This window comes from Silurus aristotelis, assembly GCF_946808225.1.
Source record: "Silurus aristotelis genome assembly, chromosome: 13".
NCBI classification, from domain to species: Eukaryota; Metazoa; Chordata; class Actinopteri; order Siluriformes; family Siluridae; genus Silurus; species Silurus aristotelis.
Genome location: NC_139586.1, coordinates 7,382,940 through 7,410,731, shown reverse-complemented (window position 1 = coordinate 7,410,731; position 27,792 = coordinate 7,382,940). Strand labels below are relative to the sequence as shown.

General features: G+C 38.8%; 1 protein-coding gene across 4 annotated transcripts in view; it reads left to right on the top strand.

Moving 5' to 3' along the window:
- syt7b (synaptotagmin VIIb) overlaps positions 1-27,792 on the top strand; it is a 137,365-nt gene that overhangs the window by 45,686 nt on the left and 63,887 nt on the right. For 2 of the 4 annotated variants that reach the window (XM_083558306.1, XM_083558308.1), the window contains exon 2: positions 25,069-25,199. In XM_083558306.1, the coding sequence (XP_083414432.1) occupies positions 25,069-25,199 (131 nt within the window). The remainder of the gene's footprint in view (positions 1-25,068; positions 25,200-27,792) is intronic. The other 2 variants (XM_083558309.1, XM_083558307.1) reach the window with 1 other exon arrangement.

Below are 27,792 nucleotides of genomic sequence, written 5' to 3'. Positions count from 1 at the left end.
TATATATATATATATATATATATATATATATATATATATATATATATATATATACAGTGAGGAAAATAAGTATTTGAACACCCTGCTATTTTGCAAGTTCTCCCACTTAGAAATCATGAAGGGGTCTGAAATTGTCATCGTAGGTGCATGTCCACTGTGAGAGACATAATCTAAAAAAAAAATCCAGAAATCACAATGTATGATTTTTTAACTATTTATTTGTATGATACAGCTGCAAATAAGTATTTGAACACCTGAGAAAGTCAATGTTAATATTTGGTACAGGAGCCTTTGTTTGCAATTACAGAGGTCAAACGTTTCCTGTAGTTTTTCACCAGGTTTGCACACACTGCAGGAGGGATTTTGGCCCACTCCTCCACACAGATCTTCTCTAGATCAGTCAGGTTTCTGGCCTGTCGCTGAGAAACACGGAGTTTGAGCTCCCTCCAAAGATTCTCTATTGGGTTTAGGTCTGGAGACTGGCTAGGCCACGCCAGAACCTTGATATGCTTCTTACAGAGCCACTCCTTGGTTATCCTGGCTGTGTGCTTCGGGTCATTGTCATGTTGGAAGACCCAGCCTCAACCCATCTTCAATGCTCTAACTGAGGAAAGTAGGTTGTTCCCCAAAATCTCGCAATATATGGTCCCGGTCATCCTCTCCTTAATACAGTGCAGTCGCCCTGTCCCATGTGCAGAAAAACACCCCCAAAGCATGATGCTACCACCCCCATGCTTCACAGTAGGGATGGTGTTCTTGGGATGGTACTCATCATTCTTCTTCCTCCAAACACGTTTAATGGAATTATGACCCAAAAGTTCTATTTTGGTCTCATCTGACCACATGACTTTCTCCCATGACTCCTCTGGATCATCCAAATGGTCATTGGCAAACTGAAGACGTGCCTGGACATGTGCTGGTTTAAGCAGGGGAACCTTCTGTGCCATGCATGATTTCAAACCATGATGTCTTAGTGTATTACCAACAGTAACCTTGGAAACGGTGGTCCCAGCTCTTTTCAGGTCATTGACCAGCTCCTCCCGTGTAGTTATGGGCTGATTTCTCACCTTCCTTAGGATCATTGAGACCCCACGAGGTGAGATCTTGCATGGAGCCCCAGTCCGAGGGAGATTGACAGTCATGTTTAGCTTCTTCCATTTTCTAATGATTGCTCCAACAGTGGACCTTTTTTCACCAAGCTGCTTGGCAATTTCCCCGTAGCCCTTTCCAGCCTTGTGGAGGTGTACAATTTTGTCTCTAGTGTCTTTGGACAGCTCTTTGGTCTTGGCCATGTTAGTAGTTGGATTCTTACTGATTGTATGGGGTGGACGGGTGTCTTTATGCAGCTAACGACCTCAAACAGGTGCATCTAATTTAGGATAATAAATGTAGTGGAGGTGGACATTTTAAAGGCAGACTAACAGGTCTTTGAGGGTCAGAATTCTAGCTGATAGACAGGTGTTCAAATACTTATTTGCAGCTGTATCATACAAATAAATAGTTTAAAAATCATACATTGTGATTTATGGATTTTTTTTTTTAGATTATGTCTCTCACAGTGGACATGGACCTACGATGACAATTTCAAACCCCTCCATGATTTCTAAGTGAGAGAACTTGCAAAATAGCAGGGTGTTCAAATACTTATTTTCCTCACTGTATATATATATATATATATATATTATAGTATATTATATATACTATATTTTTGAGTGATTACTGTTTTTTGTATTTAAAATACTTTTACAGTTGTAATGAAACAGACACTATGGATGTATTTGTGATTATTTGAATAGCAGTCTCAGGTAAAAATTGACATTCATAAAACCACATTAATAAAAAGCCAACAGTATTTTAAAGAGCTGTGAGCCATAACCCCTTGTTTTTCTTCAGTGTGAAAACTATGATAATCTGTAGTTTCTCCGTATAAGATTATCATTACGGAAATATAGAATAACTCAATGCAGTAACGTATCATTCGTCATATTTTTCCCCCACTGTCTACATTCTGATTAGATGCTAACACAAAGGCAACATGTCCTCAGCAACCTGTCAGGATGAATCACTGTTGAATAAATAAATAATAAAAAGAAAACAAATAATTTGGTGCTCTTCACTTTGTCTCTGTCAGAAAAGTCGATGAGGCAAAAAAAAAAAAAGTCTCTGTGCTCTATTTCTTTCTTTCCTCATATAGATACACTGTTTATGACGCCGGTAGCAGATGCCAGACTGTTAGCCCTTCAGGGACTTCCAAAAGCTCTGTTTAGACTTTTACTGGTCTAAATAGGCCTTGGCTTAGAGGAACATTATGTGAATTTTTCTCAGGAAGTAGGGCATCTCTTAACCTTACCACCTCTTACTCAGCCATGTTGTCGAGCTTTACTTGTGATGATCAAGCATTTTCAAATTGAACTTTCAAGCACAGACAGGTGTGATTGTAGCAGGTGTTTATCTTTACAGAAACAAACACCAATTGAGGTAACTACAAGCATGCTAAGCATGTGAACATTAAATCATTTATATTTTACATTTTCATTTCAGTGTACAATAAGATCAGAATAGAATTTTATCTAGTCTACAGACAAGATGACTTAATAATGCAGTGTTGTTAGGTGTTTGCAAACTATGGTCTAATACATAAAGACTTTTCTAACTATATCCTTCAAGTGCAAAAAAAAATAAATAAAATAAACTAGTACATAAAATTGTTTAAATATGGCTAAAGTCAGCTACTTCTTTAGCAAAGTCCACCAAGCCCTCTCTGTTCAAAGTCATGTAGTTGGCCCAGTAGAATATCAACAGCAAATCTCTGCAATCCTCCTACCATCGGAAACCCTGCCAGCTTTAACATACGGTAAGAAGCTTTGATGTCACTTGCAAGAATTGTCATTGACAACAATAATGGAAATTCTTCCAAGCTCCAAGGTTTCATCCCACAAAGTTCACTGTATTTCTCTTGTCTAGAGATCAGGTCTGACATAGAAAAAATAGCCCAGCTCATCCCACTGCTCAACCAGCAGGCACTTGAATGAGCCCATTCTGCTTGAATGACAGTGGCTGTTCTTTATATGATCGTGTAAGCATATGGATCTCAAGACTGTTCAAAAGCACATAGATGACCTTAGATGCCAAACGTTACACCTACTTGTGTTTATCAGCTGCCCCACCGCTACACTATGGACATCACATGCCTAGTCAAGAAGGCAGAACAGAATATGTTGTTTTTGGGGCAATGTATTAATGTATCTCACCCAATAATGGACAAGTATTCCGAAGCCATCATTTAGAGCATGTTCACATTTTCCATCACACAAGTCCAAGAAACTATTAGTATGAGTAATCCATACTGCTGAGAGGATCAATGGAATCTTTCTCACCCCTGTTAATGAACTGTTAACCACTAGGGCAAAGATACATGGATAAAATTGCAAGTGTCCCCACCCACCAGGGCAACCACCTGTTTCAGAAGCTTTCAGGCAGACACTACTGAAGCGTAACCCGAAAGTAGGGCTTTTCATTACAGCTCGTTCTCATTGTGCCATCAACCTTTGATAAGGGATGGTGTTTTTTTTTTTAGCTGTACATCCCCATGTCACCCTGTCAATACAAATGTGGTAGAAATTCTTTGTAAGGTCCCTTTCTCTATCAACTCTATCTTTTTTACTATTTCATTCAAACAAATTCCAAACTTATAGTCCAATAGTGTCTTTCTTGATGCAGTGCTCTTCAACAATGTTAAAAACTTCATAGACACTACACTGATAATCATTTAAGAATTAAGTTTATCCAATCAAATGTCTATTTTAAGCACTGGGTACTATCTGGGTATGAAATTTTGCAATATTGCTAATCCTGTGAAATTCATCTTGTTTTTTTCATGGATTCAGTGTTGCATAACATAGGAACATCATGGACTGAATCAAAAACAAAGCCACTGATCTTCCTCCAATCCAATATAGTGAACTTGCCTATATACAGCCCAGTGACCATTTATGATTCCTGCATGTTATGCTGAAATTAAGGAAGTGGTGGGTGAGTTAATCCAGAGCATACGTCCTACCTACAAATTGAAGACAGCCTTCATTACAACCTCATGTCAATATTTACGCCTTGTCATGCCACATGGATTGGTCAATTTCTGTCTTCCTGTCCTCATTAGCCTTTGGCACAGATTTTGGGAAAATGCCCTTCCTAAATTTAAATGTAACAGGTCCTGATAAAAGTGGGCTACATACACAGTTTAAATATCTTTACACTTTTGCGCTTTACTGTCCATTATTCAAAGTTAATATTGCTCAAAAAGATAAGTTATAGAAGGTTATAGATGATGAAGTACTGTGAACATTTATTTCATAAATTTAATTATTTTTTTCTTTATATATCCTCCTACGACCTGGGTGTCCACATACGTGGACATTGTGCACAATGGTGTCTTTATTGTTTTCTGTAGATACAGACCGAGTGTCCACATAAGTGACATAATATTTTTCCAAGAAGAGCTTCATGTTCAAAGAAAATATATGGTTATTATAATTATTGGTTCTTCCTAACCCCAAATAACTGGAAGAAATCTAAAATGCAAGCCAAACCAAAGCTCAGGTCTTAGGAGGTTAAAAATACATGAAATCAGTCCTGGAGCAATCCAGAAAAGTAATGTGTTAAAAGTTACATGTATCATTAGTTTATACTTTAAATTCAATGAAGAGATCCTGGAAAATAAGATTCCTACAAACATTTATTTGAGACTATGTCTGGTTCCCCCTCCCTGCCCCACCCAGCCCAAATTTTAGGACTCACAGCTAAAATGCCCTACCTAACTTTAAATGTTAACAGTTCATGAGAAAAATGTGCTACATACATAATTTAGATATCATTGGAATGAAGACACTGAGCTTTACTCTCAATCATCAAAGTTAATATTGCTTAAAAATATAATAAATTATAGATGATGAAGTGCCATAAATATACATTTACTGCATTGAACATTATTTTATTTTATATATAAATACATGAAATCAGTCCTGGAGCAATCCAGAAAAGTACTGGGTTGAAAGCCACATGTCTCATGAGTTTATATTTAAAATTTTATGAATTTTCACACACACTTTTCAAGCATTTCTCTTATAAAAACAAATCGTATAAAACTGTTAAGGTAGATATAGTATACCTTACAGATGTAAAATAGCATCTCCATGCAGATCCTCAAGTCTCTATCCAAAGTCGCTGCTTTGTGCAAATGCATGATAAAACAACTTTTTTGACTGTCCATTTTTTCTTTTTTTTGTATACAAAGTCCAGTTAGCACAAGCTAAAACAGCTATTTGAGCAGAACTGAGACCTGCATTCACTTCTGGGTTTGTGTGCACATGTAACTAGTAAGAGTTTGTAAATACTACCAAGTGAATTTGAACTCTGCTGGATAATTTAAGAGGGTCAATCAGGAAATTGGTGTTCTTCTGAACCTTTTGAATTTATAAATTTTTGTGAGCTGATCACTTACAGTAGTTTATGCTTGTCCAGTATTTGCCTACCTTATGTTTCTTAATAATCATAGCCTCATCCATTGGTTTGTCTGCTTTCCTGCTTTGTAACAAAACTGCATAACTTGTATTTGTTCATCTTTTCAGTGGTTCATGGTGGTACAGGTTATATGGCTAGTTTTTTTTCCCCTTATTTCTTCAATATAGCCATTGGCCTGTACTATGTTCCAAGCATCTACTAATGTTCTATAGTAACTATAGTAACAGATTATACTCAGGGATGTAGTAACAAAGAGATCAAGATAATGTGTTTTCAAATATATTGTGAAGCAGGCAATTATTTTACATTTATGGAACAAGTCTCAGTTGTCCCTGCTTTGCAAAGGTCAGAAACAGAGGACTTTCTCTGTATAATTCACAAAGTGTGGTTTTTAATCGTTTTAGCAACAAAAAAAGAGAGAGCCTGGTGATAAAACAAATGTATATTGTTAGTAGTAAGGAGAAGACATTTATCTCACGGACGATCCATAATATAAAATGTAACTGTGAAAGGTTTAAAAGGGAGTGCTGTTCATAAAAAATATGATGCGCTCTTATAGCAAAATTAATCGCAGTGTGATTTCAATCCCATGCATCATTCAATTACTAAATCAAGCTGAGACTCAGGAGGGAAACCGATATTGTCTGAGTTTTAATGTTTTAAAAGCATGCGAAACATTTTTATAGTGTTTTTGCTCAGTACTTCATTTCAGTGTTGTGAGGGAGATACTTACCCTAACACAAAATACTTAAATATATGACCAGCGCTACAGAGTACATGGTTATTTTTTTTAATTAAAGACAAGCATTGAGAATTTCATGAGCCACTACACAAGGTCACGGTGCTTTTAAGGCCATTGCTTTCGTTAGCTGTTTTGCAGTAGAGGGATTTATAGCATAAATTTTGCATACTGTTTTTGTGTGTCTGTTCCCTGTCCATCTTCATCAGCGAGGTATGAAAACCACACGACCTTTATGTTGTTGATCTGTGCTTCTAGCCATCTTCACCTTCATTGCCATCAAAGCAAGTATAGTGAGATCCTGGGTGAAGCATAAATATTAATAAATGTTCTAAAAGATTTTCTGGGTTTCCGTGCACTTTGTGAATTTCTTCAGGGAATTCAGGTTTGTCTGGGGTATGAAATAAAAACAAATTGTGTGTTTTTTAACAAATTCTACAGGCGAGAAAACAAAATTATAAATGGTTCAATAAAAAGCTTAACAACTGTTATGAACTGTTTTGGCTGACCTTTCCTTACAATGTCCTGCTCTTCATGAAAAGTCTGACTTGTAAATGTTCTCATAAGTGTATCTGCGACCAAATCAATTTCTTCTAATCTGTTAGTCCTTGTGGAATGAAAAAAACACAGTTTAAATATATTTCAGCGTGTGCAGTTTGCACAGATGCAGTTTTACGAGCTCTAACTAGTGTGCTCTCAGACCATCCAATTAAAGGATGCGTAAATGCTGACATGATTGGACGCTTGCTAGAGGGCCTCAGTGACTCCAGCTCACAATCTGATTGGCTGAAGCAACAGCTTCATTCTCATTTATTGTGCGTGAACAGCTGCCCACAGGTTTTTTTATCTTATGGTATATATATTTTTTTAAATTATTTTTTAAAGCCATTATGGTGGATACCTTTAATCTCAGCAAAATATGATGTGATGGCTAAAATCTGATAAAAACTCTAACCTAAACTCACACTTCGACTTATATAAATAGACTACTGGGAATTATTTAATACTTATTTAGGGAAAAAAATATTAAACAATTCAGTGATTCTAAAAGGGTTTAGGCTGAGGGTTTAGCAGAGAAGGCCTTGCTTGACCTAATGGCCTGCTACTGGTGGTTGGGGGATTCTGCCATGCCACTGATGTTGAGTTACCAAATACTGGCCTGACGCATGTGCTGAAGACATTAGCAACATTCAGAGCAACTGAATGAATTGTCTGAGGTGGCAGATCTCTTCCTCCCCACAACACCACACAAACATTCAGAGATGAGAAAAAAAAAAATAGATGCTTTACAAATATGTAATTTCTTTAATGAATCAGTGATCTCACAATAGCAATTACCTGCATTTGGTGCGACTGCAATCAGAAAAACCTAATGAAGAAGCCCTCAGGAAAATGGAGTCCAGAAGATTAGATTTAGAAATTGGAGGAAGGCAAAAGATGGCTGAACCTCGTAATTGAACGTCTGAATGCCTTCCAGCGAGAGCGAGCGCTGCCACGTGCTTGGTTTTGTTCCAGAATCGCTAATGTTTACCAGCAGATGCCTCGGACATTCAGGAGAGCTGGTTTTAATCAAATGTCCTTCTTTATTGTTCGGGATTGTTTGCAATGCTGGGACGCTTTGAATAGTATGTCGGGAAAGTCTGTCTGTTCATTCTGTTTTCTGTTTTTTTTTTTTTTTTATAAACATACACAAGCAACTTAGATATGTAATATTGGAAGTTCATAATATTGCAAAGATTCCAATGCATTTCAGACAAATTTTAAAATGTAATGGCCTACATTAAGGCTGCAACTAACGATTATTTTGATAATAGATTAATGGGTGATTGTTTTTTCAATTAATCGGATTAAAACTGTATATTTTTTAAATAAGATGTTTTGCTTATTAAAACTATATAAAACCTTAATTCAGGGCATTTATGTATAAAAGTGTACTTAAAAAAAAAATGCAAAAGCCACATATTGAGTTTAGCTATCTTTAATTTAGACATTTGAAAGTTTATAGTGGCTGCTTGTTGAGGAGTGCATGCAGGATTTACCCTTAAAAGAAATTCCCTCATGCTGGGTTGTTTCTTTGTGTAAAAACAAAAACAAAACAAACCAGCAGTTGAGAATGAAAGGTGAAGCAATTAGTTTAAATCAACATTTGTATTATAAATGCACAATCATTAGCTGAAAACCACAACAGTGACTAAAATGTAATCGCTTACTGCTGCTGTTATTTGCTGCTTTTAGATTTAATGTTTGTTCGGTGTTTCAAGACGATGCGAGATTAGGAAGACCTTGAACGATCTTAACACCTGAAAACGTTGAAACCATTTGGCAAATTGTGCATGATGACTGTCGGAGAACAATCCACATGATCTCAATTCTGCAACCACCCAATGAGCCAGATTTGGCTCCTGTGGACTTCGCCCTCTTCTCGAAGATGAAGATCCAGCTCAAAGGTAGCCGTTTTTGACACCAGTGTGGTGACTCAGCGCAAATCGCAGAAGGTCTTGACGGACATATTCCAAGAATGCTGGAACGTTGTATTGCTGTGCAAGGGGGCTATTTTAATGTTGATAGTGTGTAAATGTAGATAAATAAAGTACTTTCTTGTAAACAAAGCTAGTCTCAAAATGTTTGGATACCACCTTGTAACACAGTTCAATTTACACACTGAAAGCACAAATATTCGCTAATGAACAGTTCTCCTTAACGTCTTAAGAATTTGCAGGATCATGCATGATAAACCTGGATGGTATCATAGTCCATCATCATGAAAATGTCTGTACTGTGTTGTTTTGTATGTTTCACCGTGAACAAGGACACTTGCTATTGCATCACAAGTGTATGTGTAGATATATGGAACCGCAAATATAAGTGCCTTGCTTTCTGCTCCTTATCATCACTTATCATTTAGAGGATCTGGATGATAAAGGACATTTCTTTAAGATGGCTGAGCGATTGGGGGTGAAGATCGACTCAGTGTACCATTTTTTTGTGTCTTGCTGCAAATAATCATGTCACTGATTTGTCATAAACCTGCCAGAGCTTCCTTGGCAGCAGCTGAAAAATGGCAGATGAGAAATGACGTGGAGCCATTTATCACACACCGCCATTATGACCCGGGGCTTGGTAAAGCTCGCTGAACTGGGAATGTTAGCCTTGGGGTCCGACGGGAGCATTCACAAATGCTCTATGACCTGTAGTAGTCTTTATGTAGAGTCACTGTCCTGGAGAATACTGTTAGAGTCGATACACAAATAAATAAATAAATAAATAAATAAATAAATAAATAAATAAATAAATAAATAAAACAGTCAATATTACATACAAACAATTTGGGCTTTGGGAAATTAAATATAATCATGGGGTGTGTTCAGAGTGAAAAATATTACTCTTTTTTTTTTTTTTAAACAAAAGCATGTGATTTAAACAAGATTTCAGAAAGGAGTAATTTCTGAAGGTGCTCTCTGGTTTGAATATTCCCCGCATGGCTGACACTCCGTGCTGTTTTCTCTTTTACCCTTGTTTGCTGGTTACAGGCTAGTTATTCAGTACTGCATGTTTTTTGCCTTTTAGTTGTTCTTTGACAGGGATGTATGTGCTATAACATAATTACAAACCTCAGTTCCAGTAATTCTCGTGCTGTTGCCATTGATCTGCGCATCCTGATTCCTATACATTTAAAAATCCTGTCCACTTGTGTGCCTGCTGTAAACCTGAGGAATGCCATATTAAAAGAGAGAGAGAGAGAGAGAGAGAGAGAGAGAGAGAGAGAGAGAGAGAGAGAGAGAGAGCGAGCTAAAAGCACCTGATGAGCTTGAACAGGTGCAGCTGAATAGAAAAGCTGACTTTATCATTTCTATTTACCTTCGTTTCATTTTTGAACAGCAGTCTTGATCGGTGTGGAAATACATTGCATATGGTGCATATTGCGCCTGAAGCTTTTGTTCCAGCACCTGTTGGAAAAAGGTTAATCACGTCTCCCTTGGGATTATTACTTCTGCTAAATGCTGTTTCTAGAGGCAGTTTAGACTAATCAACTTTTTTGTCTTGGAAGTGAGGAGGAAACCCCCACACACACTGTCCCAGCTCTGGTTTGGTCACACTCTCCGATCATTGTCTTTATCAGTGTGTAGCTTCCTATTTATCATGGTTTTGCCGTTGATTTGCTCTAGGTCTTGTGTTTTGTTTGAAAGGAGATATAAATTTGTATGTACACTCACCAGACATTTTGGCAACCAATCAGGCATAACTTTATGGCCACCTGCCTAATATTGTGTTGCTCCCCCTTTTGCTGCCAAAACAGTCCTGGCCAATCAAGCATTAACTTCAGCAGTTTGAGCTACAGAAGTTCGTCTGTTGGATCGGACCATACGGGCCAGCCTTCACTCCCAACGTGAATCAGTGAGCCTTGGCCACACCATGACCCTGTCACCAGATCATCATTGCTCCTTCCATGGACCGCTTTTGATAGATACTGACCACTGCAGACCTGGAACAAGGGCTGCAGTTTTGGAGATGCTTTGTCCAGCCCAGTCGTCCACCCATCACAATTTTAAATTTATACATTACCCAACATCTGATTTTACAGTGTATCTCTCTCTCTCATTCTCTCTCTCTCTCTCTCTCTCTCTCTCTCTCTCTCTCTCTCTCTCTCTCTCTCTCTCTCTCTCTCTCTCTCTTTCTCACTCTCTCTCTCTCATTCTCTCTCCACTCTCACAACTCCTGTTCTTTCCCGCGATTCCGAATCGCAGTGCATGCGGTATTATGTCCAGATCTTATTTTAAAGTTGTAGTACATCATTTATAGCCTGAAATTTCAATAAATACATAAAGTTTTTTTACTTATGCATATATGTTAAAAACAGTTCATTGTGATACAAATGGCAACTTGCACACTTTATTAAATCGATGCATCACATCGTTAGCTTTTATGCCGATGCAAATCAGTGAATCTAAACCATCCTTAGTATGTATGCACTATATGTAAAAAAGTATTTGAGTATTTGACTCTCTCACTCCTGTTTGCATTATGTATATTCTCACAAGCCCTGATTGGCTGTGACTCCAGCCAGGCAGAGTGCAGCCAGACTTCTTTTGTGCCTGACGTTGGTGTGTCTGCTTCCTTTATGATGTATGACGCATGCATACAAATTTCCCACGAAATTTTCGCCCCTACACCCCCAACACGGCGCTGCTTGTGAATAATCGGCATCACCTGAGTGACTCATGGCAGGTATTATAAAGCATATTATAATTTTTTTTCCTCTCCTTATTTATTTTTAGCAAAACGATCCTGATAATAAGAATCCTACACACAGTAAGATGCCAAATTGGAACGGAAAACTGCACCATAGCACTGTAACCTTTTTTCCCTGTTCTTTTCTTCTCTTGCACCTTCATAATTCTTTTTCTGTGTTTTGCAAAGATTTTAAACACTCTGTTCCCATCCTTCCTCATCCTACTTTTTCTCTTCTGTTGGGAATCATGGCTGCTTCTTTCATCCATATCTCTATTTAAGCCACAGTTCTATATTATTTTCTGCTGAATTCCAGTACGTCCAATTTTGTGTATATATATATATATATATATATATATATATATATATATATATATATATATATATATATACACACACACACACACACACACACACACACACACACACACACACACACACACACACACACCAACTTCACTGTCTCTTTAAAAAAATCTCAAAGACTCCAGGATTTAATTAAGGTTAAAATAAAAAAAAAAGAAGTTTTAGATTGTCTGGTTGTCATAAATAGCAAATAATTATCAAACAGGAAATTGTGTGGTGTGGCTTTTTGCCCTTGAGATCATAAAAAATTCAAAGAACTCCTCAAAATGTTTTGGACCTCCAGAAGTCTGATTCCTCCAAACAAAACACTTGAAGCCATTAGGAACATCTGTGTGCAAATTTTTTAATCTTGGGTGCAAACCCTGCATTGTTTACAACTTCTATAAATGCTTTCCCAAGATGAACCCCAAGTTGACATCTACAGTAAATGACGTCAGAAAAGACGTCAAACCAAGGCCTGATTGAAACAGTGTCTTTAAATAAAGAAGTTCCTTTTCAGGAACTCAAGCTATATATATATATATATATATATATATATATATATATATATATATATATATATATATATATATATATATATATATAAATATATATATATATATATATATATATATATATATATATATATATATATATATATATATATATATATATATATATATATTTATATATATAGTTTCTGGGAGCAGAGCATGCTAGTTGGTTCTCAAGAGAGCCGGCTGCATGTCAATGCCATCGGTCCGCTCCCGAGCAGCACTCTCCGAGGAGAGAGCTCACGCTCCCGACGGTTCTGCCTGGGCTCGCAAATGGACCTCGCAGATGGTTTCAAAACAGGCTTGTCCCTTTCTACAACCTCACCTGCTTGGTCCAGCACTTGCTCACAGGCTCGGAAGCACGCCTTTCGGTGGATTCTTCCCCCTGCGAAGAGAGCATTAGCTCCGCCTCTCTTCCTCTGAGGAGGAGGAGGGTGCTTCACGGGCTAGGCTCGTAGAGCTATGGAGTTGGGGGTGGAGCTAGGTAGGTTACCGAGGGATGCAGCTGTGCACTTTCTTTCGTCGCAGATTCTCTGCACTTTCTGTGCATTTTTTATGCGATCGCTCCGCTCCCGGAGAGCACTCCTCGAGGGGGGTGCTCTCACTCCTCGTAGTGAAATAATAATAGTAATAATAATAATAATAATAATAATAATAATAATGATAATAAAATTAATAATAATAATATAAGCAGTAAGCAATCTGCGCCATAGCCAAGCTACATAACTTGGCTGGCTCATGAGCAGAAAGTCCCTCCGTCCAACTTGCCAAGCTTTTCCAGATGTGTCTCACTGGGTCCTGCACAAGCCATAGGGTGAGGCTACTTGATTCAGTTCGGGTATCCTCCGTCCCTTTTTCACAGGGTTCCAGCAGGCTCTAGTCATGGAACAGAAGTAAAAACTCTCCTGAGGAAGGAGGCCATCGAGGTGGTCCCTCCATCAGAACAAGATTTCGGGTTATACAGCCGGTACTTCATAGTTCCCAAGAAGGACAGAGGGTTGCGTCGTATCTTAGATCTACATCAGCTGAACCGCTCTCTGACATGAGACTCGGGTTCAGGTTTCTGACCCTCAAGCAGGTCGTGCTTTAAATCAGATCCAAGGACTGGTTTGTCACAGTAGATCTACAGGATGCATACTTTCATGTTACCAATTCTGAGTTCTTCCGTTTGGCCTTGCCCTTTCACCCTGTTTCCTTCACAAAATGGATGGATGTGACTCTGGTTCCCCTGAGGACTCAGGGCATCCGCGTCCTCAACTACACTACATCGACAATTGATTGATCCTAGCTCAATCAGAGCAGTTGGCGGTCTGGCATCAAGATGCCGTTCTCACCCACATGAATTACAGGGAACCACCTATCTCAGTGTTGTATGGGATTTGACTACTTTGCGTGCGCAGCTTTGCTCTGCCCGCATTGTGGCCATTCTTACGGCCATCAGGAAGGTAAGAGAAGGGCAGCAACTCACTTTCAAGCATTTCTAGAAACTGCTAGGGCTTATGGCAGCCGCATCCAGTGTGATTCCACTTGGCCTGCTGTACATGAGACCCCTTCAGTGGTGGCTCAGGACCCGTTGGTTCTCACGAAAGGGCAACCCCCTCCGCACTATCAAGGTCACGTGGCGAGGCCTACGTGCCTTAGATGTTTGGAGAGATCCCCGGTTCTTATCTCTAGGCCCCGTGCTCGGAGTCCCTGGTTGTCGCTTAACGCTAACAACGGATGCGTCACGGGGGGGGAAGCAATCATAACTGGTGGCGCCGCCCGAGGTTTGTGGGAAGGGCCCAATCTATGCTGGCACATCACCTGCCTAGAGATGCTGGCCATGCTTCTGGCCATGCTCTTGGACCTCAGAGGTCACCAGAAGAGCCCAGGTGGATCTGTTCGTGTCTCAAGAGACGTCGCACTGTCCACTCTCTCCCTCACTCCTCCAGCCCCGCTGGGCTCAAGCGTGGCCGTGGCTGCGTCTATGCACTTTTCCCCCGTTGTGCTGCTTCCAGGAGTTCTGGAGAGAGTTTGCCGGGACGGAGTCAGTCTCCTCCTGGTAGCTTTACGGTGGCCGAGCAAACCATGGTTCGCGGACCTGGTAGCTCTCCCTAAGCACCCTCCTCGGGAGAGTTCTCGAGGAGGGATCTTCTTTCCCAGCTCAGGGGTGCCATATTTTACCCCCGTCCAAAGCTGTGCCGTCTGTGGCTGTGGCCCCTGAGGGGGAACAGCTCCGAGTTTCTGGTACAGACCATTCTCCACTTCAAAACTCCCTCCACAGGTCGTTTGCCGGTAGGTGGTGTCTGTTCTGCTCGTGGTGTGAGCACCACCAGCTGGATCCAGTTCACTGCAAAGTTGGTTCAGTGCTGGATTTCTTCCAGGGACAGTTCACCAAGGGGTTGACTCCATCTACCCTAAAAGTCTGCGCGTCTGCCATTTCGGCCTATCATGACCATCATGCCCTATCATGCAGTGTGGCTGCCTCAAAATCTTGGTCCTTTGGAGTTCCCCCCCAAGACATATGTGACGCCGCGGGTTAGTCCGCTCTGCTGACCTTTGTGCAGTTTTATAACCTAGACCTCAGTGCCACTCCTGGCCCCTCGGTCCTCCTCTAGCTGTGTTGACAGACACACACTGGGCAGGGACTGGTCAGTCTGGCGTGATTGGTCACTCGTTCCCAAAGTGTTTTGACACAGCTCGAGTTCCTGAAAGGGAACGTCTATAGGTTACGTATGTAACCCTAGTTCCCTGAGAGAATGGGACGCTGCGTCTCTATGCCACACCTCCGGTGTCCCTGCAGCACTTCCCTTTCCCTTACAGAAGCTGCCACTGCCCTCACTCATATGCGCTTTATACTCCTGGTCATGACATCACCTCACCCGTGACGGCCAGTGTCCAATTTTTGACTGATTGCACAAATTATTTCAGAGCGTTTCGACGCAGTGTCTCGTTCTCTCCGTGAAGTAGGGTTACATACGTAACCTAGAGACATTCTTTCTCAAAGACTGGCATAAAAAAGCCAGACTGAAGTGTGAAGGTGATCAGGATGAAAGTTGTCTGTGTAGATTAAGCTTTTAAGCCAGGGAGACACCAAGCCAACAAGCAATGTATTTTGAGCGATGGTCATCAGTTTTTTGGGGTGCATCGCACCGTTGGCTCTAGTCAGATGGATTTAGCTGTTTCTTAGCTAATCCAGAAAACTCAGTTTAAGTATTCATTTTAGCAAATGAACACACACACACACACACACACACACACACACACACACACACACACACACACACACACACACACACACACACAAAAAGGTTTTAAAATTCAAAATAAATTTCCACCTATTTAAGTTCGTTTTTTTCCTTCTCCGTTTCTTCATCCACAAGAAAAACACTAAGGGCTGACAATGCCTGTGCCATTTGCATAAAAAGCGACAGGTGGGTGTATCTGCTGCTGGCTTTATATATTCACTAGCTCTTTCGGTTTCTCTGTTTGGGTGCCGAATACAGACTACTGCCCCCTTCTGGTATAGGAGAGTTATGTTCTCTCACACAAGCATTTGAGAGTTGGCCGAATGTATAAGTCGACTTTTCTCTGAGATAGTTCTTCGATCTAGGTTTAGTGTGTCCCTACCTTTAATTCAAAAAGTTCAGTACCAGCTGTAAAGCATGTGGGTGGCAGCAAAAGTGTTTCTTTAAAAGATCAGTGGTGCCACAAAAGGAGGATTATCTAATAATACTGAAGCAATACCTTAAGTCTACAAATCTAAACCAAAAAAACAAACAAAAAAGAGAAATCCTTTATATAATGACCTCTTAGCATGCGAACAAAACCTTTCCCATTTTGTCTGATTGACAGAGCTTCCTTGTTGACAGTGAAAATGCAAAACAGATTGGAAAGCTGACTTTATTTTTGAGTCGACGCTATTAAAATTAGGAAGTGAAGAGATTGCTATGAGTGAAAGTACACCAGTTAAGATATTGATGAGAAGTCATCCATATTTTATTTGACGTTTGCCAGTTACTGTGTGTTTTGTTGACAAAAATGCAAAAGGGTAACCGGAAAACAAGACATAGAGGAAATCATTTGTGATTTAGTAACATTTTGTTGGCCAAATGACGACGCATTGATAATTGGTGCTCTGGTATTTGTGTGTGTGTGTGTGTGTGTGTGTGTGTGTGTGTGTGTGTGTGTGTGTGTTTGTGTGTGTGTGTGTGTGTGTGTGTGTGTGTGTGTGTGTGTGTGTGTGTGTGTGTGTGTGTGTGTTTGTTTTTTAAACAGGGAAGTCCTACACTAAAAAGGCTGATGTCCTACTTTAAGTGCAACCTGTACATTCTACAATTGTAAATTATTATTATCAGTTGAGAAACGTTGGCGAAATGGAGGATTTGTGTCGATAGTGGAGATGGAGATGAGTATACATGATTTTATTCAATATAGATTGAATATAGAGATAAATATATTCATATTTATCTCTTTTTACATGTTATAGTAATTCTTCCCTGAAACAATTACAAGTGGTCCAAAATGCTGCTGCTAAGCTCCTAACCAAGGCAATTTAGGAATTCAAATTCTTGTCTTGATGTTTAGAGCATTGCATGGTCAACCTCCTGTCTATATAAATGAGTTACTGCAATCTTATAATTCCAGCAGGAATATGAGATTCTCCAAACAGATCTTACTAGTAGTTCCTCGCTCCAGATTAAAGACAAAAGGTGACTTTTGCTCTCAAGTTGTGGAATGCTCTTGCCTTGAATCTCAGATCTGTGGACCCTGTGGACGCTTGTAAAATCAGTTAAAAACGTATTTGTTTAAACTTGCTTTCTTTGAAATAGTTTCTTATGGTTTTTGTGTATGTTTCTAAATTGTTCTCTCTTATCTTGGTTGCAAAGCACTTTGTGATGCTTGCTTTAAAAAGGTGCTATAGAAATTAAACTTACTTATTTACTTACATTGGAACTAGAAAAGATAGATATTTTATCTCATGGTGTTATATATGTCAATGAGATAACAAGCAATGAATAAAGTGAAGACACTCATTATATAGAGACATGGCTAGAAGGTTGTGGTTTTGGAGCCGTCTGTGATTGCTTTTTTTTTGCTAATTGCTAGCAAACAATTGCAGATAATAATTAGAATTGTGCTGTCAGGCAAAACACTAAGACAGGCATCATAATTATGTATTGCTTTATTTAATGTGGTAGTATAACCTCTAAGATTCACATTGGGGGTTATTTCTTTGTTTTATAAAAAAAAAAAAAAAAAATTATATATATTCATATTTATGTGTGTGTAGTTTGTGCCATAGTGGTTGCCAAGTCTCTTGAAATCAGGTGAATGAAAACATTTACAGAGCCTGTAAAAAGTTTAGAAACACCTAATCTTTTATTATTTCTGAGACACACCTTTTGTTTATATGCAGCAAACTAGGTAAAAGGCAAAAACACACATGAAGCTGGAGAACAGGTGAGAAGATGTTACCAGACTCCCTCACCACCACAGTTAAACATGGAGGTAAAAGCTTGATGACTGGACATTAGGTGCAATCCAGATGAGGATGGGTTTACTTCTGGGTACTGTTTTCTCTAAAGGTTTCTTTCTCATACCATCTCAGGGAATATTTCCTTTGGAACTGTCACCACTAGCTTGCTCATCAGGGATAAACCTGAAGGCATATATATATATATATTTTTTTTTTTACATTTTATAACCTATTTATCTGGTTTAGCTTTATCCTCTGAGAAGCTGCTTTTTGACAAAGTTAATTTGTTAAAATACAAAAAAACTTTAATTGAATTTAGTTTTCAATTCAGCGAAGCAGGGAAGGTAAGCATCATTTAGAGGGAAATAGTCCGCTGGAGTGTTATCATGGAATGGCCTGCCCAATCACCGGACCCAAAGCCTATTGAAATACTAAAGGATGAAGGTCAGAAAGAAATTTCTGATTAGTGAAAAACACCTTTTGGTAAGGTTTACAAGGGGTATGACAAAGTATTTCAGCTGAATGTTTGGGGGGAAAAAAACTATGCTAAGAGTTTGTAAAGGCATATTTCATGCTAAGGGAGGGTTTTTTATGTTAAAAAGTGTAACATCTGTACATTTATATACGTATTTATTTATTCAAAGTAAATCATATTGTTACATTATGTATTTTGTTGCATATAAATGAAAGCAACGTGCATGTCTCTATCAAAAATTATAAAAGACTAGGTGTTTCCAAACGTTTGACTTGCACTGTACATATAAAAAGAACACAGCGTGCTTGATTGGCATGAAGATTTTACACATATTAATTTGCTATCGCGAACAAAATGCTTCCACCCACATTAATTGACTACATTTCACTAGTCAGAGCGGGACAGCATTAAGCATAGGGAGGAAGTGTAGTGGAGAGGCTCTCGAGAGCATGTTACAGTGGATAAACTGAACACTCAGTCATCTGCCGGGGTTGCAGCTCACTTTAAGTAGGTGGAGGTCATAAATTACTTTAATAATAAACATGCCATATAAAATTCGATCGCTAAGAGAAGTATTGTCTCTCCAATGATGAAGCTGTCTCCTGCAGCTCCCGCCTGGCTTTCTTTGGGCTCTCAAGCTTTCTGGGTATATGGATTATTCATGAATCATGCACATTTTAGAATGTTATTTAGAGATTTAATATTGTTTATAATTGATTGTGTTTTTATATTGTATACCTTCTGTAATCCTACAGGAAAGCTATAAGTGTATGTTTAAGAAAACGCTACTGCAGTTAAACTAGAACTCCATTTACAATTCCACATGAGTACTGAAGTAGCAGCTTTTTAAATAGCCAGTTATTATTTCTTATTTTATTTTGATTTGCGTTTTTTTTGTCTGCAGACCATGAATTAAACCATTATCATAATAATTGGCCATTTTAAATAAATAATACTAAATGGTCAAAGGTCTCAACAATATCCAAGATTTTTGCTTTTGTGCTAAAAACATTTATTAAATTTTTTTATCTAGAGGGTACTGTGTGCTAAAATATATATCAATTCATACTATATTAACTACAGCTTCAGTCCCAGCAGGCTTACAGCATAATGCTACCACCACCATGCTTCACAGTGAGGATGATGCTCTTATACCGTAAAAATCTTTTTGAACTCTACCCATAAAGAAATTATCATGGTGTTATTATTTACACAGTTTGCATTTATTAGAAAGCAATATTATAAGGGGAGATATAAGATATTTCAGCCAATCCAAAAACATACAAAAAAAAAGGGTAAAGAGTGACATTCTGCAGACAGTAATAAAGAAAGTAAAGTTTTGCAGTTTCTCAAATGATCTGTGAAAGATCAAAACACGGGACAAAATTGCAGATACTTGAAAAACGTAACTTAAAACAATTAAAGAACATGAATAAAATGTGAACGTGAATAAAATGTGAATAAAATTCTAAAATGAAAAGCTTAAAATGAGTGAAAGCATCTAAAAAAACGGTTATATAGTGTATTTATATTTTAACAGTAAAGCTAAACCTAATTACTATACACAGTTTAAAGGGAAATTATGGTCTAGTAGATTTGTTTTATTGTTCTTATATGACTGCTAGTATGAAGGATTTGTGTACACTCTTTTTTCACCCCTGAACAAATGCAGATTTGATAAAAAGAAAAAAGTCAATGTGTGGTTTGATATTTCATCTTGCAAAACATTATTGTACATTCATCTACATTTAGAGCTCCAAGAGCAACATGTGACCTTTACTTCAAGGTAACTTCAAATGACCAAGGCTTTAAGTGTGCTATTAATTCGACACATAAATAAACATGGATATTGATTGGCCATGGAGGCTTATGTTGTGTGTTCACCATGGATGATAATTTGCTCCCTTATAGAAGCTTTCAGCTTTAACCTATAAGATTGTAAGATTATATATATATATACACACACACACACACACACACACACACACACACACACACACACACACACACACACACACACACATGTATCTTATCAAGAAAAACTTCTCAAGTTTTTAATACTCTAATCAACATGGGCATGGACAAATATGGATGCTTTATGCAGCTGTATGTTAATTATTAGTGAAACTCAACATAGAGCATGAAGACAGTATTCATGTAAATATTTACTTACTAATTTTAAATTACTTAAATCGTCAGGACATCAAACAGAACTTTCGTCATGCTTCCACACGGATGGTTTTAATTGCCGGATGTGTGCATTATTATGAGTTTAGTGCTTTATTTGACACTTGATGCATCAGTAAAACAAATGCGGGACTCCAGTGGAAAGAGTGGACAGTTTCCGGGTACTTGAGTGTTCACATCACACAGGATCTGTCTTGGTCCTGTCACACTAACACCCTGGTGAAGAAGGCCTGGGAGCTTCTGTACCATCTGAGACGCTTAAGGGACTTTAAACTACCCTCTCAGGTGCTTAAGACTTTCTACACCTGCACCATTGAGAGCGTTCTGACGGGTAGCATCACTTCCTTTTTTTGGGAACAGCACCATGCAGGACAGACGAGCCCTCCATAGGGTGGTGCGTTCAGCTGAACGCACCATCCACACCGAGCTCCCTGACCTGCAGGACATCTACAGCACACGGTGCCGGACCAGAGCCAGGAAGATTGTGAAGGACCTCAGCCATCCCAACAATGGACTCTTCTCTTTGTTGCGTTCGGGGAAACGCTTCCGCTCCCTGAAAGCGAACACAGAGAGAATGAGGAGGAGCTTCTTCCCGCAGGCCATTCGGTGTTTAAACCAGGAAACACCCAGGATAAAAAAACCTGGTCCACTCTCTCCATCATCACACTTCTTCTCTGTACATACCTCACCTCTTGCACCACGTCACTTTAAACTCTGGACTTGCACAGCAAAGTGCACTTTATATTTATTTATTTTATACCACACCATTCTGCACACGGACACTTTATGGTCACTCTATACCGCACACGGACACTTACGGACCCTTACACCACACCATACCGCACACGGACACTTTATGGACACTTTACACCACACCATACCGCACACGGACACTTTATGGACAACCCACCACTAAAATTGTCTATTGTTTACACTTTGGTACACATTGTTTACTGTTTCACTGTCTACTGCCATAAGGATTTTCCTTGTATATACATTTTCCTCTTTGTTTACATACATATCTTTATATATCCTTTATACCTTATATTTTATTTTATATAGTTTTTATACTTTATTTATTAGCTTTTTTTCTTTCTCCCCACCCTATTCCCCTCTTGCCGGACCGTCGTATAAAGCATTTCACTGCATGTCGTACCCTGTATGTATGTGTATGTGAGGAATAAAATTTTATTTGATTTGATTAGATTTGAAATGTTTAGTGATTGAAAATGATTTTTCAGTGGAGCTTTTTTAATTGATCTTTTTTTATGTCTGAGTAAAGAAAGGACATCATGAATAGATGTGTGCTGCATTTAATATTTTAAATCTCGCCTCTTTTATATTTATTTATTTATACTTTTTATTAAAATGGTCAAACAGAAATGCGCAGTATTTAATTAACCACACGTTAATAAAGGTATTGCAGTTGAAATTAATTTGCGGTTTTTTTACAGCCTTAATATACTGTATATAGTCAAGTCAAGACTCAAGAGGCTTTTATTGTCATTTCTACTATACACAGTGGTACACAGTACACAGTAAAAATGAGACAACGTTCCTCCAGAACCCTGGTGCTACACTAAACAACATAGAGCTACAACACACAGCATAAAACTACCGTATTTTTCGGACTATAAGCCGCTACTTTTTTCCTACGCTTTGAACCCCGGGTCTTAAAGAACAAATCGGCTGATTTATGAATTTTTTCTGGGTTTTTCCTGGTTTCACAAACTTCAAGCCAAAAAACTGAGCGACATAACATTAGACCAATGAAATTTCCAAACGGAAACGGAAAAACGCACCTCACCAGTGCTCTGAGCTGCACGGCATCGGCAGAAAAAACATTTTTTTTAAACGCACGACGATGCCAAAAGATAAACTACAGAGAGAAATAGTTGTGAAAGGAAGGAGGAAGACAGTGAATAATGACTTACTTGGTCGGCTACTGTTTAGATACAAGCCGTTGTAACGCGTTGAGTCTGGGTGAAGGGAGAGCTCGCTAACTCCAGTTGCAACAGAAATCGAATAAGCACAGACAGGTTTCCAAAACTCGTGCTTTTTTATTTTTCTTGGCAACAGTGTTATGGGTTAGTCAAAGAAAGTTAGAAATCAGCAATCAGCAAAATAATAAGGACATAATCCTCTTGCACACATGCAGAAAAAATGCAGTGGCATGCTATTCCCAAAATACCACTATGCTCCTGAAGGAAGCGCAACATATGTCACCCGTTACACCGTGTGTAACGTGTCTTTCGTTAAAGCCTGTGTAAAGTACATTAGTGTAGACACCTGCGGCTTATAGACAGGTGCGGCTTATTTATGTAAAAATAAAAATATTTGTAAAATTCAGTGGTTGCGGCTTATATATGGGTGCGCTTTATAGTCCGGAAATTACGGTACATAAAGTGCATCGAGTGCAACCTAGTGCGAACAGTGCAGACGAAAAACAATACAGACAGACAGGCAACACAAGACAACACAAGACAATGTGTGGGACAATACACATAAGGAAAACCTACTGTATACTCTGAATATACAGTACTGTGCACAAAGGACTATAGTATAGTACATGTTTTTCTTTTTTTATATGCAACAAGCTAGTTAAATGGCAAAAACACAAGAATTGGACAGTGCATAACTGGAGGAAACTGAACAGATGAGTCCAGATTTGACATTTTTGCCTCAAACATAAAAACCTATATAAGACGGGGAACAGGAGAGAAGCTGTTAGTGGACGGCCTGAAAGCTACAGTAAAACAGGGAGGTGAAAGCTTAATGGTTTGTGGTTGTTTTGAGGAGGGAAGGTTGGATAGATATTCTTAATGAAAGGAATACTGTAACAACATGACTACCGTTCCATACATCCAATCCATTCAAATATGCCCGCAGTTATGGAACAGCCTTCCAATCAGTGTTCGGGACTCAGACACAGTCTCAGTGTTCAAGTCAAGGCTGAAAACATATTTATTTAGTCAAGTCTTTTATCAGTAGATTTTTCTTAGGTAAAGGAGCAGATCAGAGGGATTTAGAGTGTTCGGTGAACTGGAATATTTGTATGCTGTCGTCCCCCCGTTCACTCAGGTTTGTTGACGGTGGTGTGGTGGGTCGTCTCTTATCCCAGAGATCCCTCATGTCTGTGTTACCTTCTGGTTCTCCCTTTTAGTTATGCTGCCATAGCGAGTCTTGCAGCATAAACTGCAGTGTCCTTTACTTTCATACAACAATAAGGACACATAATCCATATCCCAACTTCAATACGGTCACTATGTAATAAATTGTTTTAACCGTTGTTGAAAAATTTATAGTGTGTCTCAGTTCATGTTAGGGGTAAAGTTTTCACCGTATTAGGGAAAACGATCCCAGCTAACCAGTGGTACCATGTGACTTGCAACCTAATTGTGTTTGTAACAGGAAAGAACAGGAAAAGTTGGGCTTATTTAGTTCTCTCTCTCTCTCTCTCTCTCTCTCTCTCTCTCTCTCTCTCTCTCTCTCTCTCTCTCTCTTTCTTTCTCATATTTAGCTTTTCATTGGCAATGTAAAATTTTTCAGAACTGTCAGTAACTTCTATCACTCCCTTCTTTCCCCTTCACGTCTTTCCCACCCTCTGATTTCTTCATCCACCCACCACAATTCACTCAATTTTGTGGGTTTTTTCTGAAAAAATGTCTTCGCATTTCACCACTTTTTTTTTTTCTTTCTTTTCCTTCTCTTGAGGAAGAGTGAGTTCTCCTTTCATGCCTCCTGTCTCTCCCACGTTATATAATATTCTCTCTTTTCTTCTCTCCTGATTAAATACAAAAAAAACCCCTCGTGTTTATCTGAGCTGCATCAGAAATCCAAAAGAAGTCTCATCTCACTATAAAAACATGTCTGGTTTGAGAGAGAGAGAGAGAGAGAGAGAGAGAGAGAGAGAGAGAGAGAGAGAGAGAGAGAGAGAGAGAGAGAGAGCTCTTTTAGTTTATGCAACAAAACATGATCATGTACAGCAGATTTTTTATTACACCTCTTCAAAAGATCTCAGTTCATCTTTTTTTTTTTTTCTTACTTGCAGATCCTACTTGTATATAAATACAGATTTTAAGAGTTTGATTAAAACAGGTTTACATCACACATTTCTGCTTTAGCCCAACCATTACATACCTGCTTAATAGCCAATGTAGCCCAGGACTGTAGCTTAACATTCGAGAAACTCAATCTACTGTGAAAATATGTATTTTTCCAAGAAACAAAAACAAAAGTTAAACAGATGTATCTGTGTCAAACCGGAATTGTTGAAATGCTAACTAAAATATTGCGTTAGCAGCTAAAGGCATTACAGGTCACACATCATTGCCCAGGATTAATATGCAGCATAAGGTGTGCTGTATAACGAACTCCTTGTTTTAGTCATTGCTTTTACCATTTTTTTATTAGTATTTTTTATTTTTTTTTACAGATTATTAATCGTCCAGCAACACTATCAGGATGAAAAAAAAACAAAGCTACACTTGCTAAGTGTTTTTTTAAAGGGAGCACAAAATTCAGAAAATTTAAATTTTTTTCTCTTGCTCTGTCTCTCTAGGTTCCCTGTCGCTGGGCGTGTTCCTCGTTTCAGTCGTTCTAACTGTGTGTGTCGTGTGGCTTGTGGCACTCTGCGGCATCTGTGGCTGGTGCCAACGCAGACTGGTGAGTGATGTCACTTCCTGTTTCAAGGTAAATCCAAAACGAGTGGCAGCTTGTTTCATCACTGTCTCACAAACATCATAATAAACTGAGCTCACCAGTTAGCTAGACTCGACTAGCGGTATATATGTAATGATCAATGAAAGTTAAATGAACATGAAATCTGAGAATGGGTTATTTTGTATTTATATTATATTTTGTTTTGTTGTAGTTTTTTTCTTTTTTCTTTCCTTTTTTTTTTTTTTATGAATTTCACAAACAATAATGAGCAGCATGGTAGGTGAGAAAAATCACACTCTAGATGAACGATTAGCTAAGAGAGGTAATGAGAGAAGAGGAGAAGAAAAGAAAAGAAAAGAAAGAAAAGAGAAGCAGACGGGTGGACTGTAGGTGGCTTAAATGAACACAGGCTTTAATTACATTCAGTAATTGGGCTCTGGTCCATATCCACACCCTGCAGGCACCTAGCAGCTTCCTATTATTACAGAGTAGGTTTATCCTCTCTCTCTCTCTCTCTCTCTCTCTCTCTCTCTCTCTCTCTCTCTCTCTCTCTCTCTCTCTCTCTCTCTCTCTCTCTCTTCTCGTCATTGACTGATTGACTTTGCTGAGTGACAGGCAACAAGGGTCGTGAAAGGCAACCTTGTACTTTTAACCCATGACATCACGGCGATACTTTACCTCCTGTTAGCTCTCGGCAGCACCTCAGGATTCGGAGGATATAAACAATCCTATTGTCTAGCAGTCGACAGAGTGGCTGCTCGTCCAGACGTCCCCAAGTGACAGATGTTCCTGGGTCAATAAGCACTTAAATTTTAAAGCAAATGAATTTAAAGCTCCACCTTTGTTGCCTGTCATTTTGAAAATCAAGGTGTCCAGATCACAGCTTGGCAATCAGCGGAAGCATGTAGACATGATGAAGCTCCTCAGATAATACCTGCTCACATGACTCACTGCCACTGCATCCTTTCCTAACAAGTACACACAGTGTGATTGTTTGTGAAAGTGAGGTCTATTTTTGTAGAAAATGCATTGTGTGAAATGCATGACAGTTCATTTCTTACCTGCCAAACAATAATATATATATATATATTCATTCATTCATTCATTTTCTCCCGCTTATCTGTAATTCGGGTCGCGGGGGCAGCAGTCTAAGCAGCCCCCGCCTTCGACTGCTGCCCAATCCTCACAACACCGTCCCTTACGGTCCCTCCTGCAGGTGGTGAGCCCACGAGAAGGCGGCCCCACGTCACTCCGACGTCACGGAACTTGATATTTCCCTCGTAAGGGATATATATATATATATATATATATATATATATATATATATATATATATATATATATATATATATATATATATATATATATATATACACACACACACACACACACACACACACACACACACACACACAGAAAAACACACACAGTGCATCCAGAATGTGTTCACATTGCTTCACTTTATCCGTATTTAATGTTACAGCCTCATTTCCAAATGCATTATTAACCAGACATTATTTCCCTCAAAACTCTACAAACAATACCCCGTAATGACAATGTGAAAGAAATTAGTTTAAAATCTTTGCTCAGATGCATCCTGTTTCCACTGGTCATCCCTGAGCAATCATGGGAGAAGAGCCTTAGTTAGGGAGGTGACCAATAACCAGATGGTCACTCTGAAAGAGCTCCACCATTTCTATATGTAGAGAGGAAAACCTACCAGAAGAACAACCATCTCTGCAGCACAACACCAATCAGGCCTGTATGGTAGAGTGGCCAGACGGAAGACACTTATCAGTAAAAGGCACATGACAGCCCACCTGGATTTTGCCAAAAGGCACATGAAGGACTCTCAGACCATGAGAAACAAAATTATCTGGTCTGATGAAAGAAATATTGAACTCTTTGGCCTGAATGACAAGCATTATGTTGGGAGGAAACCAGGCAACGCTTATTACCTGGCTATTACCATCCCTACAGAAAAGCATGGTGGTGGCAGCATCATGCTTTGTGGATGTTTTTCAGCGGCAAGAACTGGAAGACTATTCAAAATCAAGGAGAGATGAATGCAGCAATGTACAGTGACATCCTTGATTAAAACCTGCTCTAAAGCTCTCTGGACCTCAGACTGGGGTGACGGTTCATCTTCTAACAGGACAACGACCCTAAGCACACAACCAAGATAACAAAGTAGTGGCTACTCTGTAAATGTCCTTGAGTAGCCCAGACTTAAATCAGACAAATGAATATCTCTGGAGAGATCTGAAAATGGCTGTGCACTGATGCTTCCCATGGTTCTACAAACAAGAATGGGAGAAACTGCCCAAAAATAGGTGTGTCAAGCTTGTAGTATCAAGTCTCAAGTAATTGTTTCCAAAGGTGCTTTAACAAAGTATTGAGCAGAAGCTGTGAATACTTATGTACATGTCATTTATTTATTTATTTTTTATTTGCAAATATTTCAACACACACTTCTTTCACTCTGTCCTTATGAGTTTTTATTTAAAGAATTTGGAGGCAAATAATTAATTTAATCTATTCAGAAATAAGGCTTTAAAATAACAAAAGGTGGAAAAAGTGAAGCGCAGTGAATACTTTTTTGAGGCAATGAGGATAGATAGATA